At 66.9% G+C, this 15131-nt stretch overlaps 2 protein-coding genes across 3 annotated transcripts; both read right to left on the reverse strand.

Moving 5' to 3' along the window:
- Positions 1-458: 458 nt before the first annotated feature.
- Positions 459-2732, reverse strand: LOC137446604 (probable N-acetyltransferase camello). 2 transcript variants are annotated; one of them, XM_068149381.1, is made up of 2 exons: positions 2462-2732; positions 459-1667 (listed from the first exon to the last, which is right to left on the reverse strand). In XM_068149381.1, exons 1-2 carry the CDS (start codon positions 2629-2631, stop codon positions 1001-1003), a joined length of 837 nt encoding a protein of 278 aa, XP_068005482.1. In that variant the 5' UTR covers positions 2632-2732; the 3' UTR covers positions 459-1000. The 2 variants fall into 2 exon arrangements, with proteins under 2 accessions (XP_068005482.1, XP_068005483.1); XM_068149382.1 differs by lacking the exon at positions 2462-2732 and adding an exon at positions 1892-2041.
- Positions 2733-2818: 86 nt separating this feature from the next.
- Positions 2819-10897, reverse strand: CPXM1 (carboxypeptidase X, M14 family member 1). Its single transcript, XM_068149378.1, is given in 15 exon segments — positions 2819-3252; positions 3614-3716; positions 4065-4204; positions 4280-4577; positions 4907-5086; positions 5180-5376; positions 5795-5918; positions 6305-6393; positions 6509-6659; positions 8038-8122; positions 8205-8344; positions 8621-8730; positions 9441-9551; positions 10154-10748; positions 10750-10897. Coding segments are annotated over 15 exon segments (2682 nt in total). The 5' UTR covers positions 10846-10897; the 3' UTR covers positions 2819-2989.
- Between the last annotated feature and the right edge of the window lie 4234 nt (positions 10898-15131).

The following is a 15131-nucleotide window of genomic DNA, read 5'->3' on the forward strand; positions in this document are numbered from 1 at the left end:
GCGTTTAACCCCTTGCTCAGAGCTTAAAAGCGCTGCTGTAGTCCCTAGCCCCCCTCCCTATGGCGCTCACCCAGCTCAGCCCCGCAGGGGATTTTGCCTGGACCCAGCCGCAGGCTCCCTGCCAGGCTCGTTGTGGCTAAGTCACCTATCCCCCGAGCAAAGGCCACCAAGGCACAAGGTGGGGGCACAAAGAGCTCCCTGGGGACAGGCAGCTCCCCAAGGGCAGGTGTCCAAGCTCCAGGGCACTTGGATGGCAACCATGCCCTGCCCAGGGGTGCACACTGGCACAAGTGATGGGATGAAGCAAGATCCTGCTCCAGAGCCCCACAACGGTGACAGCCTCTGAACCCTTCCCATGGGGATGCCACGATGGTCTGTGTGGTGCCAGACCCCCATCACCCGAATGGAGTGGCACTCCTGGTGCCCTGTGGCAGTGCAGGAAGAAGAACCCAGCCCACTGCTGCAGCCAGTCCTTTATTTCTCCACCCCACACAGGGGCAATACCTGACCTGCAGGCACCTAGGTGGGGCACACAGCCTGGGGGGGGAGTCTCCTTTGAGCAGCTGTTTCCCCCAGGGAACAGGGAGGTGCCAAGGCCAGGCGGGGCACAGCCTCTCCCTGGAAACCTCTCCCAGCCCAAGGAAGGCTTGGTGGGAAGCAGCACAGCACCCACACATCCCCATGGCATAGGGGCCCTTGGAGCCCTGCAGACCCCACTGCATGTGGCATGAGGGTCCCTACCCCCCATGCCACACCTGTGCCAGTGTGCAGGACACTTCCTGAGAAGTAGAGCCCACTTGGCAAAGTCAAGTCTGGTAAGCCCAGTGAAGAGCAGCAGCCAGCAGCATAGCTCAAGTGTGGCCAGGGGGACACGCCTGGCCATGCAGGTGCCTGGGCACGATGCCCGCCATCCCCCAGCACCTCCACGCCCCTTGTAGGGCATGCGCCTGGCCATGGCAGTGCCTGGGCACGACGCCCAGCCCTGGCGCTGCAGCAGGGCTCAGGGAGCACTGGACAGGTCGTAGCGGTAGACAGTGATGGTGCAGTTGGCCAAGTGGCCGTAGATGGTTGGCAAGACGTAGCGGCGATGCCAGCAGAAGCCCAGCCGCTCGTAGAGGGCACGGGCCTCGTGCTGCACCATCAGCGTGTTGAGCACCACCGCCTGGCACCCGCTCTGCCGGGCGAAAGCCAGCACGGTGCGCCCCAAGGCCGTGGCGATGCCCGAGCCTCGGTAACCCTTCCGCACCGCCATCCTCTTCAGGGCCAGCTCGCCCTCAGTGTCAGCCGGCCGTGCGCCCACCGTGCCCACCACTCTCTCGTCCACCTCTGCCACCCAGAAGCGGGCACCGGCGCTCTCGGCGTAGGAAGCGGCGATGTCGCGCAGGTCGTCGGCGAGGCAGCGCTCGATGTAGGTGCTCCAGGCGTAACCCAGGAGGTGCCGGGCCAGCGCCAGCAGCAGGGTGACGGCCAAGATGGGCAGCAGGAGGGAGCGGGCGCTGGCCAGCAGCAGGCAGAAGGTGCAGCCCAGCAGCAGCAGCACCCAGGGCTGCCGCAGGACGTGCTGGCACAGGACGGGCGCGTACTCGCTCATGCTGGCCGCAAAGACCTCGCGCACTGCGTCGTAGTCCTCCTCTCGGTACGGGCGAATCCGGTACTCCACCATGGTGCTGGGATAGGATGGCACGGCAGGGTGTTCAGAACCCTAACTCACCCATGGCACACAGGGGCAGAAGGTGCTGCCTGCGCCCAGCTCCACGGATTCCCCCACCCCACCCTCAGACTGCTTGCACCCCACATGGCTGTCCTGCCCCACTCCATCCTTCAAGAGACTCTTCCCCACCACCCCCAGGAGAGACCCCGCACCCCTCCCCACAAGTTCTGCCCCCCACACCGTGTGCTCCATGGGTCCCTTGTCCCCCCATGAGGATCCTCACAGCACTCTCCAGCCTCCCTCTCTAGGTATCCATGGTCCCAGCACTCAACAGTCTCCCCAACTTGGAACCCACTCCCACTGCCACCCTGCTTCCAGCACCCCCTGGATTTCCCACCCCAGACTCACCCAGTGCACCCCCTACCCCCAGCATCCCACAGACCCCGCCCAGTGCTCCCATCGCTCCCAGCACCTCCCACACCCTCCCCTACGTCCCCATGCTCCTAGCACTTCCCAGACTCGCTCAGCCTGGACCTCCCCGAGTGCTCCCACACTTCCAATGCCACCCCAGTTTTCTCCCCAGTGCTCCCAGAGTCCCCATTGCTCCCATCACGCCCTTAGACCCCTGCCCTATGCCCCCGTGCTCGCAGCACCTCTCGGACACCCCCAGTGCCCCCAGTGCTCCCAGCACCCCCCAGGACTCACATTGCTCCCAGCACTCCCCAGTGCCCCCACTGCTCCCGGTAGCCCCCCCCGGGTCCCCATTGCCCCCCGCGCCCCCCACCATGGCCCCGCCCCCTCCCTCCGCACCCTCCATCCGCAGCTGCACCGCCGCGAGCGCCCGCCTGACGCAGACAGAACTCGCTGCCCATTGGCCGCCTCTCCTGCCGGGGTACGCCCCTCCCGCTGTCACGAACGAATAGGCGCCCGGTGAGGGCCGCAGACGCGGGGCGACTCGATGACGGCAGTGGGCGGGACATATGATCACATGGTTTAGAGCGGCTGGGGCGGGGTCAGTGCAGGTGGGCAGAGTCTGAGTGCCGATCAGCCAATGAGCGGCGGGGGGCCGGGCCTTGCTGGGACACGGGGCAGGATCCAGCGTTGTCCCGTCCCCACCGACCCACGGGGCTGGGACGTGGGGCAGGGTTCGGCATCCACAGGCAGAGGGGCAGCACAGCCAACTTTACTGGGTGGTATCCCGCACAGCAGTGACACCGGGAGCACCCGCTCCAGTTACGGTCCCCCATGGCCCCCCGCGCCTTTCCGGCCCCGCCGCTGGCACGGGCTGCAGCCTCTGGCCCCGGACGCCGAGCCTGCGGCCCTGGGGCAGCACCCTGGTCACGGTGCACGGCGATGGGCTCGCAGCCGTTGCAGGCGTTGCCGCCGCAGCCGCAGCAGCAGGTCGGGAGGCACAGGGGTATCCCCCGGCAGCCGCCCCCGTGTCCGCTGCCGCCGTACCCGGGCCAGGCGGAAGCTGCACTGGGTGGGCACATTCTCGTAGGAGACGTGGCACGGCCGAGTGGCAGCCTCGTAGCCCTCGGCCCGCGCTGTTACTTCATACTCGCCAGGGTTCAGCAGCCGCCAGTAGTCTCCATCAAAGGCTGAAACAGCAGGGCTGTGGTCAAGTGCCCCGGGAGGCATCTGTGCTGCCCCATCCTCATCCCTGTTCCTTGTCTTTGTCTTCCTCCTCATCCCTGTCCCTATCGCCATTCCCACCCTCAACCCATCCTCATCCCCATGCCCTTTCTCAATCTCATTCCTGTCCATCCCCATTCTCATCCTATTTCCATTCCCATCCCCTCCCCACCCTACTGCCATCTCTGGTCCAATTCCCAATCCCCATTCTCAACCTCATCTCCTCATTCCCATTCCCATCCCCATCTCCATCTCCATCCCTTCTCCAATCCCCTCCCCAGACCCTTCACGTTCCCATTCCCAAATCCCATCCTGATCCCACTGTACCGGTCCGGACGTCATGGTTGATGCCATCCACAGAGATAACAGCGTTGGCGATGCCCTGCCCTGTGTCACTGTCCCGAACCACCCCCTTGATCCCGCGGTGTACCTGCAACCGCAGCCGGAGCTGACGTCAGGGCACATACAGGGGCACATGTCCTGGGCAAAGGGGGGACACACCCTGGGCACATGCAGGCCCTGGGCACAGGAGCACTCCCCATTCCACATGGGGCACACGTGCTGCAGGTCACACACGTGCCTTGCACACCCAGCCCATGCTCTGTGCCCATGGAGGTGCCCACAGACACATGGAGCTTTGGGAGCATCTGGGGACCCCTGCATTCTCCATTCAGCCCCTACCCAAATTCTGAGCTCTCCATGCCTACACCCCCCCAGAGCGTGTCCCCCTTCCACCCAGGAGCACGGTGCCACCCAGGGGGGTGTCCCTGTCCCTGACCTGCTCCATGTAGAGCAGCAGTGACTCTCGGTTGTTCTCCCACTCGGCTGGCAGTTCGGACACGTGTGGGAACTTGTCACAGGAGAGCTCCACTGTGATCTCAAAGCAGTTGGTGTGCAGGTAGCTGAAGTCATTCATGCCTGAGGAAGACGGAGTGGGTGTCATGGGAGCATCCTCGGCTGACCCCCACCCTCTGTGCTAAGCCCCCCACTCACTGCCGGGCACCGTGTGCCAGTTGGCTCCGTTGATGATGTTGCCGAAGCGCATGAAGTCGTCGTAGTGGCAGAGGCGCCGCTCCTCGCTGGCCATGGCCAGGTTGGAGGTGGCATAGACGGTGGCCAGCCAGCGGAACACGCCGTCGTCAGCCGTGGGGGTCAGCTCCTGTGCCTTCCAGTAGGTCCTGGTCATGTCGAAGGGGTAGGTGACCACCAGCTCCCCGCCGTGCAGGTTGGCACTCAGCACGAAGGGGTAGCGCTGCATCCAGTCGATCACTGCCCGCGTCTCAGGGGCCACCTGGGGGAACCTCGTGTCAGATGGCACCGTGGCAGCTCCTGTCACCCTCTCCTCGGGGTCCTCAGTCAAACACATGTGGGTCCATCCCCAGGGATGGGGGTCCAAGGGTGTCCAGATTGATGCAGGATGGGGACAACGTGGCCAGGGGCACCCAGGATGGGGACAGGGTAGCTGGGGGATGCCAAAGCTTGTGCAAGGTGAGGACAGGGTGGCTAGAGACACTCACAAGGCGGGGGGCGGGGTGGCCAGGGACGGCCTGGTGCAGGATTGGCACAGGGGGGATGCCCAAAGGAGGGGTAGGTCTCAGCCTGCCCATGGGTCTGGCTCACCGTGGCGTTGGCAAAGGTGTAGTACTCGGGGATGGGGATGTAGTGGTTGGGGAACTCGTGGGGCACCAGGTCGTTGTCCTCGGCGTCCCACAGGGCTGTGTTGAGGTCGGCGAAGTTGTGGTTGAGGTCGATGCCCTCGTAGGTCCAGCGGCCCATGGCCCAGCCTGACAGCTCCGAGCCCTGCCGGGGCACCGGGTCACTGGGGACCGGCCCCGGGGCGGCCCCAGGGCGGGTGGGGGCTCAGCTCCGCGGCCCCAGGTCCCCCAAGCCTACCAGCTTGTAGGCGGTCTCGTAGCCGTCGGGGTTCATGGAGGGCAGGAGGTGGATGCGTGTCTCCGTGACCAGCTGCACCACGCGGGGGTTGCCCAGGCGGAACTCCCGGCACAGGTACTCCATCAGGTTGAGCAGCAGCTCCCGGCCCAGCACCTCGTTGCCGTGCATCCCGGCCACGTACCGGAACTCGGGCTCGCCTGCCGGGAGCGGTGACTGGCCCTACACACCCCACCCTGCACCGGCTGGGCATCCCCGGCTGCCCTGTCCCCACCCTGCACCGGCTGGGCATCCCCGGCCGCCCTGTCCCCACCCTGCACCGGCTGGGCATCCCCGGCCGCCCTGTCCCCACCCTGCACCGGCTGGGCATCCCCGGCCGCCCTGTCCCCACCCTGCACCGGCTGGGCATCCCCAGCTACCCTGTCCCCACCCTGCACCGGCTGGGCATCCCCGGCCGCCCTGTCCCCACCCTGCACCGGCTGGGCATCCCCGGCTGCCCTGTCCCCGGCTGCCCTGTCCCCACCCTGCACCGGCTGGGCATCCCCAGCCACCCAACCCTGCCCCAGGCTGGGTGTCCTCGGGCAGCACGTTGCCATCCTGCCCCAGGCTGGCACGTACCCACTTCGTGCTGCCCAGGGTTGTCGGAGATCTCCATGACGTACATCTTGAGGCCCAGGTAGCTCTTGCCGATGCTGTAGATGCGGGTGATGTCAGGGCACTCCTCGTTCACCCGCTTCATCAGCTGCCAAGGGAGGGCACAGAGCTCTGTGCCAGGCTCTAGGAGCACCCCAAGGTCATGGAGACCTCCCCCTGCTCCATGCTGGTGTGACCCGAGGGGTGTAGAACCCCTCCTGCCCCACAGTTGGCTAACCCCACAGGTGCAGAGACCCCTTGCCCCACACTGGCATCCAGGCAGGTCGTAGAGACTCTTTGTCCCATCCCAAGGTGCCCTCCAGGGGTCCAGAGACCACCTGCCCCATGCCAAGCTGTCCTAGGGGTGCAGTGACCCTCTGCCCCACGCCAGGGTGTCCCCAGGGTTGGAAAGACCCCCCCCTGCCTGATGCTTAGGTGCCCTGAGGGGCACAGAGAGCATCCTGCCCCGTGCCAGGGCTGCAGGGTGGGGGGCACCTTTCTCATCTCCTTGTAGTTGTGATGGCGGAAGTCCAGCTTGTCCGTGGGCACGGGCTGGCTGTGCCAGGCGTAGATGTTGTTGGGGTCTGCCAGGAGCCAGGGCACAGAGGGGACAGAGTCAGGCCCCAGCCTGGGGACAGAACGTGCCCATCCTGGGCACTCCCGGGTTGGGGTGGGGGATGGTGGGCAGCAGGCACGCACCTGGCACGGGGCAGCCCAGGACCTCTGCCCGCAGGCAGACGGTGCCGTTGGGGAACCAGCTCTGGGGGTTGATGCGCAGGTAACGTGCCACCACCGGCACGGGCAGCAGGTTGAGCACCGGCGTCTCGGGGTCCTTGTTCCCAGGGAACACCTGGCAGGGGGACGTGGAGGGAGCCCCTGTGGGTCCCTGTGCCGGGGGGCACCCAGGCAGGGGGCTGCAGGGACAGTGGCTGCAGCAGAGCTGCCTGCTGGGGCCCAAAGGGTTGCAGCGAGTCCTGACCCCGCTGCAGCCCCTCCTGAGGAGCAGGCACAGGGCTGGGGGGGCAGAGCTGCTCTGTGCCCCAAACCTGCCACCCCAGCACCCACAGAGGGGGAGTCCCCAGGAATGAGCACAGGGATCCCCAAACCCATTGCTGGCACGGGCCTGGCACAAGGGCCTCAAACCTACCAAACCCACCCCTAGCACAGGGACCCTCAGACCCACCTCTGGCACAGGGACCCCCAAACCCCCCCAAGGCACAGCTCTGTCACAGAGACCCCCGATCTGCCCCTGCTCCAGCACAGAGATCCCGAACCCACCCTGTCACAGGGACCCCCAAACCCGCCCTGGCACCATCCTGGCACCATCCTGGCACTGTGACCCAGAGCCACGCCCAGCACAGAGGCCCCAAAAGCACAGCCCTGGCACAGGGATCCCAAATCCACTCCTGGCACAGACCTGGCACACAGAACCCCAAAGCTTCTCCCAGCACAGGGACATCAAACCCCAAATGCAGACTGCTATAGGGACCCCCAAAACCCATCCTGGCACAGAGACCTCGAGTGTGCCCAGCTCTGGCAGTGCCCCCCTCTCACACCTCCTTGCACACACGTGTGCCCATGCCAGGCTGCTCACAGCCCCTCTGTGTGAGCCTGCATGGGCAGTGCTCATGTGTGCTCCTGAGCACCAGGCTGCTGTGTCCACCTCTGGGCACAGCCAGCAGTGCCAGCAGTGCCACACAGCCCCGTGTGTGCCCACATCACACTCATCAGCACTGGGGGGGGTCTGGCAGGCGACAGGGTGGCAGCTGGGGACAAGTGGCCTTTGTGCCTGGTGCCCGGGGGTGGGGAGAAGCACCGGAGGATACAGCTGGGGGATGCCAAAGGCAACAGAGCTGGGGCCCAGCCCAGTGCCAGCTGGCACAGCTAACTCTGGCACAGCTACCCTTCTGGCACAGTTAACCCCTCAGCACGGTTAACCCACTGGCAAGGTTAATCCCCCTGGAACAGTTAACCCTGATGTGGTTAACTCCTCTGGCACAGTTCCCCCTGGCACAGTCAGCTCCCCAGCATGGTTAACCCTGGCACGATCAACCCCCTGGCATGGTTAACCCTGGCACAATTATCTCCCTGGCGCGATTAACCCCGCATGCCCTCTCTGCTGTGATTAACCCCCCACAGCCTGCCTGGGAAACCAGCTAGGCTAGGGGGTGCCAGGGGGGTCCCCGCCCCCACCACCCCACCCAGGGCTGCCCCCCGTGGGCACCTACCGCCTCCTGGGTGCCGTTGCGGCACGGGTGCCAGGTGTGCGAGTCGTTGCTGACCTGGACCTTGTAGGACGTCACCCAGTCGTACCTGCAGGGGGAGAGGGTCGGCAGGCTGCCGCTCCTGTCCCGCCCCCTCCTCACCGCCACCCGCCCCCGGCCTGGCGCCTTACGTCCAGATGGAGTTGAGCCCCTGGGTGATGATGCCAGTGAAGTTGGTGAGGCGGCGGGCATCCACCTCCAGCCACTGCTGCCTGTCCTCCCGCCCTGCGCACCAGCCCCCGTCGTAGAAGTCTCCATCGTAGAGCCCTGACTGTGGGGTGGGGGAGGGCAGATGGGATGGGAGGGGGGCTCGGGGCGCCCACTGCCCACGTACCCCCAGCCCTGCCGTGCCCCGCAGCTCTGGCACAGCACTGGCACAACACGGAGGCGGAGCTGGTGCTGCCACTGGCCACAGTGGGAAAGGCACCTGTACTGGAGACCTCCTGATACATGTGTGCCAGGCACACGCCAGGCACACACCAGGCACACGCCAGGCACACACCAGGCACACGCCAGGCACACACCAGGCACATGCCATGCGTCCTACCTGGATGTTGAGGCGGCCGCGGTGCGCCCCCAGCCCGTAGCGCTTGTGGCTGGAGGCTCGCAGCTGGGAATCCAGCACCCGCAAGGACTCCAGCCCCAGCGGGGGGCACCCTGTGGACACACAGAGCAGGGGCACCAGGCTGGCTCAGAGAACCCTGGGCACGGCTGACAACCCACCCTGTGCCCTGCTGCGTGGGGCAGGGGCGGCACCTGACAGGTGCCATGCTGTGGGATGTGTGCCTGCCCCGTTCCGTGGCATGGAAACCCTGCCCCGTGTCACACAAACCCCTCCTCGTGGCACTTAAACCCCTCAGTGTGCCACACAAACCCTGCCCCGGGGCACACAACCCCCTCAGTGTGCCACACAAACCCTGCCCCGGGGCACACAACCCCCTCAGTGTGCCACACAAACCCTGCCCCGGGGCACACAACCCCCTCAGTGTGCCACACAAACCCTGCCCCGCGGCACACAACCCCCTCAGTGTGCCACACGTGTGGCACTGTGCAGGGCATGTGTGGCAGCATGGGGACCAAACGTATGTGGCACGTGCAGGGGGGGTGGGTGACGATGCAGGGGCCACATGCGTGCCGTGGCGTGTGCTGGCACATGCAGTGCCCTATGTGTGGGCACATGCCAAGGCGTGTGGGTGTGCACCCTGGGCTGAGCACCGCACTGGTGCCAGTGCTTGTGCCTGGCACGGAGGTGTGTGCCTGCTGGCATGGATGTGGGCACAGCTGTGTGCCCCTGTCGCTCCCCGTGCCCTCTCCCCATGCCTGCTTCCCTTGCCCGCTCCCCATGCCCGCTCCCCGTGTGTAGGTACCAGGCTCCTGCGGAGCAGCTGCCTCCTTGGCTGGAGCCTTCGGCTTCTTCTTCCTCACCACCTTCTTCCTCACCACCTTCACCCGCACCAGCTTCTTCCTGGCGGCCGGGGCTGGAGGGGCAGGACGGATGCCCGGCCAGGGGCGGGGGGGACCAGGGTCACCCTACAGCCCCCCGGGGCTGGCCCTGGTGCCCCCACCCTGCACCCCAGGGACACCGCGGGGCACCCTGCACGGCCTGCAGCGTGCAAGGCCCTCACACATACACAGAGGTGTGCCCACACACACCCCCTGCACTGCCACATGCACACACGTGTGCCCACACACACCCCCTGCACTGCCACATGCACACACGTGTGCACACACACCCCCTGCACTGCCACATGCACACACTTGTGCACACACACACTTGTGCACACACAGCTTGTGCACACCCATCCCTGTGCACACACAGCCGTGCACTCACACCCTGCACACCGTTGTGCACACACACGAAGCACACACCCCCGAGCTGCCCCCCTCGCCCCCCGCATTTGTGCACACGGAGTTGTGCAACCACACGCTTGTGCACACCCCCTGCCTGCACACTCCCTCTCTTGTGCACCCCCCCAGCTTGTGCACAAACCCCTCTCCCCGCTGTGCACACGAGCGTGCTCAACCCTCCCCCCTAGCTCAGCTCATTTCCGCTCCCCCCTTCCCCTCCTCCTTCTCCTACCTTTGCCCCCGGGGGTCCCCTCCTGCGGCCCCCCGCGCTCGGAAGGGCCGGGGCTGGCCGGGGTCTCGCTCACCGGGGAGGGGGTCGTCCCGGTGCCTTTGGGGGGGCCGGTCGCTGTGCCCTTCGGGGGGGCCCCGGTGCCTTTCGGGGGGCTCCTGGTGCCCTTGGGGGGAGCTGTCCCGGTGCCTTTGGGGAATCCTGTCGCTGTGCCGCTCGGGGGGGCCCCGAAGGCTTTCGTGGAGGTCGTGATTCCTTTCAAGGGGGCTGCTCCGGTGCCTTTGGGGGTTGCCGTCGCTGTGCCCTTCGTGGGGCCCCCGATGCCTTTCGTGGGGGTCGTGATGCCTTTCGGGGGAGCTGGCTCAGTGCCTTTGGGGGGTCCCGTCGCTGTGCCTTTGGGGGGTCCCGTCGTGATGCCCTTCGGGGATGGTCCACTGCCTCTCGGGGGGGTCGGGGTGCCTTTCGGGGGGGTCGCCCGGCTGCCCTTAAGGGGTGCCGTTGTGACGCCCCTCGCGGGGAGCCCGGTGCCTGGCGGGGGGCCGGTGGCGGTGCCCATCCCTGTGGCCGTGGGCCGGGCGGGCTGGGCGGGGGGGGGGCGGCAGCCCTCGGGGTCTGGGGGTGCTGCGGGGGGGCGCAGCCCGGGACCCCCCGAGGGCCACTAGCAGTAGGAGCAGGGCGAGGGGCAGCCCCGGCATGGCCGCGGCGTAGCGGAGCGGAGCAGCCCCGCCGGCCCTGCCCGGTCCTGCCCGGTCCTGCCGGCCCCAGCCCTCCCCCTCCCGCCCCTCCCCGCCCCCGCCCCTGCCCCCGCCTGCCCGGGACCCCCCGGGGGGGCATTGCTGCCCGCACCCTGCTCGTACCGGGCCGGGGGCCCGCCGGGCTGTGCCCGAGTCTGCGGGGTGAGTGTGTGTGTGTGTGTGTGTGTGTGTGTGTGTAAAACTGTCCCGCGTCCCCCTCTCCAGTGTCACCAGCTGGTCCCCTCGAACTGGGGCCCCTCGAACTGGGGACTCCGGCTCCAGACTGCTGTCCTTGTAGTCCTTGCCTTGGGTCCCCACTGTGTCCCCGTTGCGTCCCTGCTGTCCCCAGCACCATGTCCCCACTGTCCTCACACTGTCCTCGCTACCCTTGCACTTTGTCACCAGTGCTCTCAGCATTAATCTCCACTGTCCCCAGGACCATTCAGCGTCCCCACTGTCCCCAGGACCGGGTCCCCACTGTCCCCAGGAGGGGGTCCCCACTGTCCCCGGCACTGGGTCTCCACTGTCTCCAGCACTATTCGCTGTCCCTGATGTCCCCAGCACCTTGTCCTCGCTGTTCCCAGCACTCCGTAGTGCCCCCACGATCCTTGCACCCCACGACGTCCCCACCACCCTTGCACCGTGTCCTCACTGTCCCCAAGAAACTTTCGGTGCTCAGCACCCCTCAGTGTCCCCACGGTCAGTGGGTGCCCACCGTCCCCTGGCACACGCCAAAGGGTGTGCTGCGTGCCCTGTGGGCCCCGTGCCACCCTCCCCAGGATGCCAGGAGCCCTCGAGTGCTTCCCAGCCATGGCCGGGGCCGGCGCGGCTGGAGGGGCTCAGCCCTTTCCGTCGGTGCCACCGGCCGAGCCTGGGGGACCCGGGAGGCCCCGGGAGCCGGAGCGGAGCCTGCCCAGGCTCTGCAGCCAAGTCCCAGCCCAGCAGGCAGCAGAGGGATCCGGATCCAGCCCTGGCTCTGCCAGGCAGTGGGGATGCCCTGCCTGGTACTCTGCCCAGAAGGGACCCCCAGGGACAGCAGTGCCCGCAGTGCCCAGAGCGCCAGGACATTGCCAGTGAGACCACAGGGTCTGGGCACTGGGCACAAGCCAGCACCGTGGCAAGGTGTGAGTGGCCTTGCCACAGTGCCCTGTGTCACCTCCCTGCCCAGGTCACCTCCCTGCCATGGATTTGAAGCGTGTTCAGTGCCAGAGCTGATGCCAGAGCAGTGGGGTGCCCAGGATGGAAGGTTGGGGTCCAGCTTGGGGTGCCTAGGGGCCACTATGCCACCAAGGAAGAAGGTTTCTGTGTCTTACCTCTCCCCCCACCCAGTGTGGGACCCTTCCAAAAGCCACACCACTGCCCTCAGCCTCCCATGAGCTCATTTTCCACCCCAAAAGGACTTTCCCAACAGTCCTGACTTCTTCTGGAGACATTTTCTACAGCCTCCAGCCAAGGCAGTGGGAGGGAGAGGCTGGGCTCGGGCCACAGGCACCCTGTGGTGGCACCATTGTCTTCACCTGAGTCATGCCAGGCTGGAGTGCTGGTGCCACCCCCTGTCCGCTTTGCCATGTCTCTGAGGGGCTGCCCCAGAGCTCGCTGCAGCCCCTGTATCACCCAGGGATGCTCCTGTGGGCTAGAGCCCTCTGGCCCTGCATCACCCAGGGATGCTCCCATGGGGTGGGATCTTCCATCCCGGCATCTCCTGAGGACAGTCCTTCCCCATCACTGCCCAAGATCAGAGAATGGCTGGAACTGGGCTGGCACAGGGCCCAGATGTCTGGCGTGCAGGATGATTCTTTGTCTCCAGGGTCTGGATGGTGGGAAGGGTTTCACCACGAGCCGAGGCATCTCTCACATCCTGCCCAGGGCTCTGGAAAGGGTCCAGGAGCGGTGGCCGCCTGCACCGGCCCCACTCAGCCCCGCTGCGATGGCACTTTCGAGGTTTGCTGGAGACCTGGCACCTCTCTGTGCCCTCCTGGCTGAGGCGGTGGGCACACGGCCCAGCTCCAGGGCAGGAGAGGCCAGTTTGGGCTGGCCCTGCTGGCAGCTGGCTGGGGCCAAGGCACACACAGCTCGGCAGGCTCCGCTCTCCGATTCTGCCCTGCTCAGCACTTCCAGGGATGTTATGAATTTCCCCATGGAGCTTGGCTCCGACCCAAGCCGGCCGCGTCCGCAGCGCCGGCAGCTGCCAGATCCCACTGGGGGAGATGCCTTAAAGGCGCCGTGCTCCATCCCAGCAGGAATGCCACCGGATACATGCCGGGGTCCCCCTCCCCCCACGGCACCCCGCGGCTGGAGCTGGGCCAAACCCACCAGCTGGGTGCCGGAGCTGCTGGCACCACTGGTGCTGGTGCTCCTGTGCTGCTTTCCCTGGGTGTGGAGGAGCCCACCTGGGATCCCTGCTGCTGGGGGGGATCCCAAAAGAGGGATTCCCCCTTGGAGCGCAATGGCTGAGCCCCACGTTCCCGCATGGGGTCCTGGGCATGCCAGCGCCCTGCGCCTGGTGCCAGTGCTGCTGCCCGCCTGGCTCGCTGCCCCGAGCTGCCCCGGCTGCGGCCGAGGTCGGGGGACAGCAGCCAAGGCAAACGCCGGTGGCCACCAGACTGGCCACAGGACTCGTGTCCAAACCGCCTGGCACCGCCACATTCACCCAGCAGTGCCCAGGCGAGCGGCGCAGCATGTGGGTGCCCAGGCTGGGTGAGGTGGCCCTGTGCTGGGCATGGGGGCCCTCTGTCCCCATCCCACAGCAGGGACGTGGGCTCTGCCTAAGCAGGGGCTGAGGGTGCTGGACACCTGCTGGGAGCAGCCCGGGAGGGCTCCCTGGCAATGCCAGGTTGGGGTGAAGGGTTGGGGTGAAGGGCTGGGGTGAAGGGTTGGGGTGCAGGCGGGGGTGCAGGGTTGGGGTGCAGGCGGGGATGCAGGGTTGGGGTGCAGGCGGGGGTGCAGGGTTGGGGTGCAGGCTGGGGTGCAGGCTGGGGTGCAGGGTTGGGTGCAGGGTTGGGGTGCAGGCGGGGGTGCAGGATAGGGTGCAAGGTTGGGGTGCAGGCTGGGGTGCAGGGTTGGGGTGCAGGGTTGGGGTGCAGGCTGGGGTGCAGGGTTGGGTGCAGGGTTGGGGTGCAGGGTTGGGGTGCAGGCTGGGGTGCAGGGTTGGGTGCAGGGTTGGGGTGCAGGCTGGGGTGCAGGGTTGGGGTGTAGGCTGGGGTGCAGGCTGGGGTGCAGGGTTGGGTGCAGGGTTGGGGTGCAGGCGGGGGTGCAGGGTTGGGGTGCAGGGTTGGGGTGCAGGGTTGGGGTGCAGGCTGGGGTGCAGGGTTGGGTGCAGGGTTGGGGTGCAGGCTGGGGTGCAGGGTTGGGTGCAGGGTTGGGGTGCAGGCGGGGGTGTAGACGCTATCCACGGACCACGACAGCCCTCTTGCGGCCCGCTGCAGCGGGGCCCGGCTGGGGAGGGAGCAGCGCCGGGGACAGTGATGGGGACAGAGATGGGGACAGGGACTTGTCCCTGTGGGCGTCCCGCTGCAGCTGAGGAGTCCTGCTCTGATCTGTGCCTCCTTAACCTGCTGCAAGGAGCAGGGTGCATGTGGCACGGGGTGGGCACACGCATGGCACTCCTGTGCTCCAGGGCATCTGCAGAGCCCCAGCAGAGGGTGGTGGCCGGGCACGAGCTGGGGCATGGGGGGATGGGGGGGTGGGGGTGGTGTGTGTGCCCAGCCCCTCAGCTCCTTTCCTCTCCCAGGGCCAGCCCCCTGTGTCCTCCAGCTCCCTCAAAGCCCCTGTGACACCCCAAGGATGTGGGGTGGCCGTAGGGGGTGATCCCAACCCCTGTAGCAGCAGGGGCCCTGTGCCCCGTTCAGTCGAGCCCCTCACCGGCAGCAGGCCCCGGGGTGGTGGCAGGAGCCATCCCTGGTGCCCTGGGTGAGGGGGCACGGGGGGCAGGTCCCCCCCTGCCGCAGCTCAGCCTGGAGTGCAGCCTCAAGAGCCATCGAGCGCTCGCTTGCCGTCAAGTGCCAATTGCGGCGCCAGCTGCACTGTGGCGTGGTGCCAGGAACCGAGGGTGGCTGTGCCCCCTGGCAGCCCCCCGCGACTCTCACGGTCCCCAGCAGGTCGTGCCCACGCCGGGGGTACCTTTTGGCTGGGACAGTGAGGACCTCCCTGCAGGCAGAGGGTCTGTGGAACATGCCCCATGGCAGCACCCCATGAGTGCCAGTCCCAGGCTGGCCTGGGTAGCAGCTGTGCCCCATGGGAAGATGGCA

The sequence above is a fragment of the Melanerpes formicivorus genome, unplaced genomic scaffold, assembly GCF_026170545.1.
Source record: "Melanerpes formicivorus ecotype bairdi unplaced genomic scaffold, bMelFor1.0.p_v2 SCAF_18, whole genome shotgun sequence".
NCBI lineage: Eukaryota > Metazoa > Chordata > Aves > Piciformes > Picidae > Melanerpes > Melanerpes formicivorus.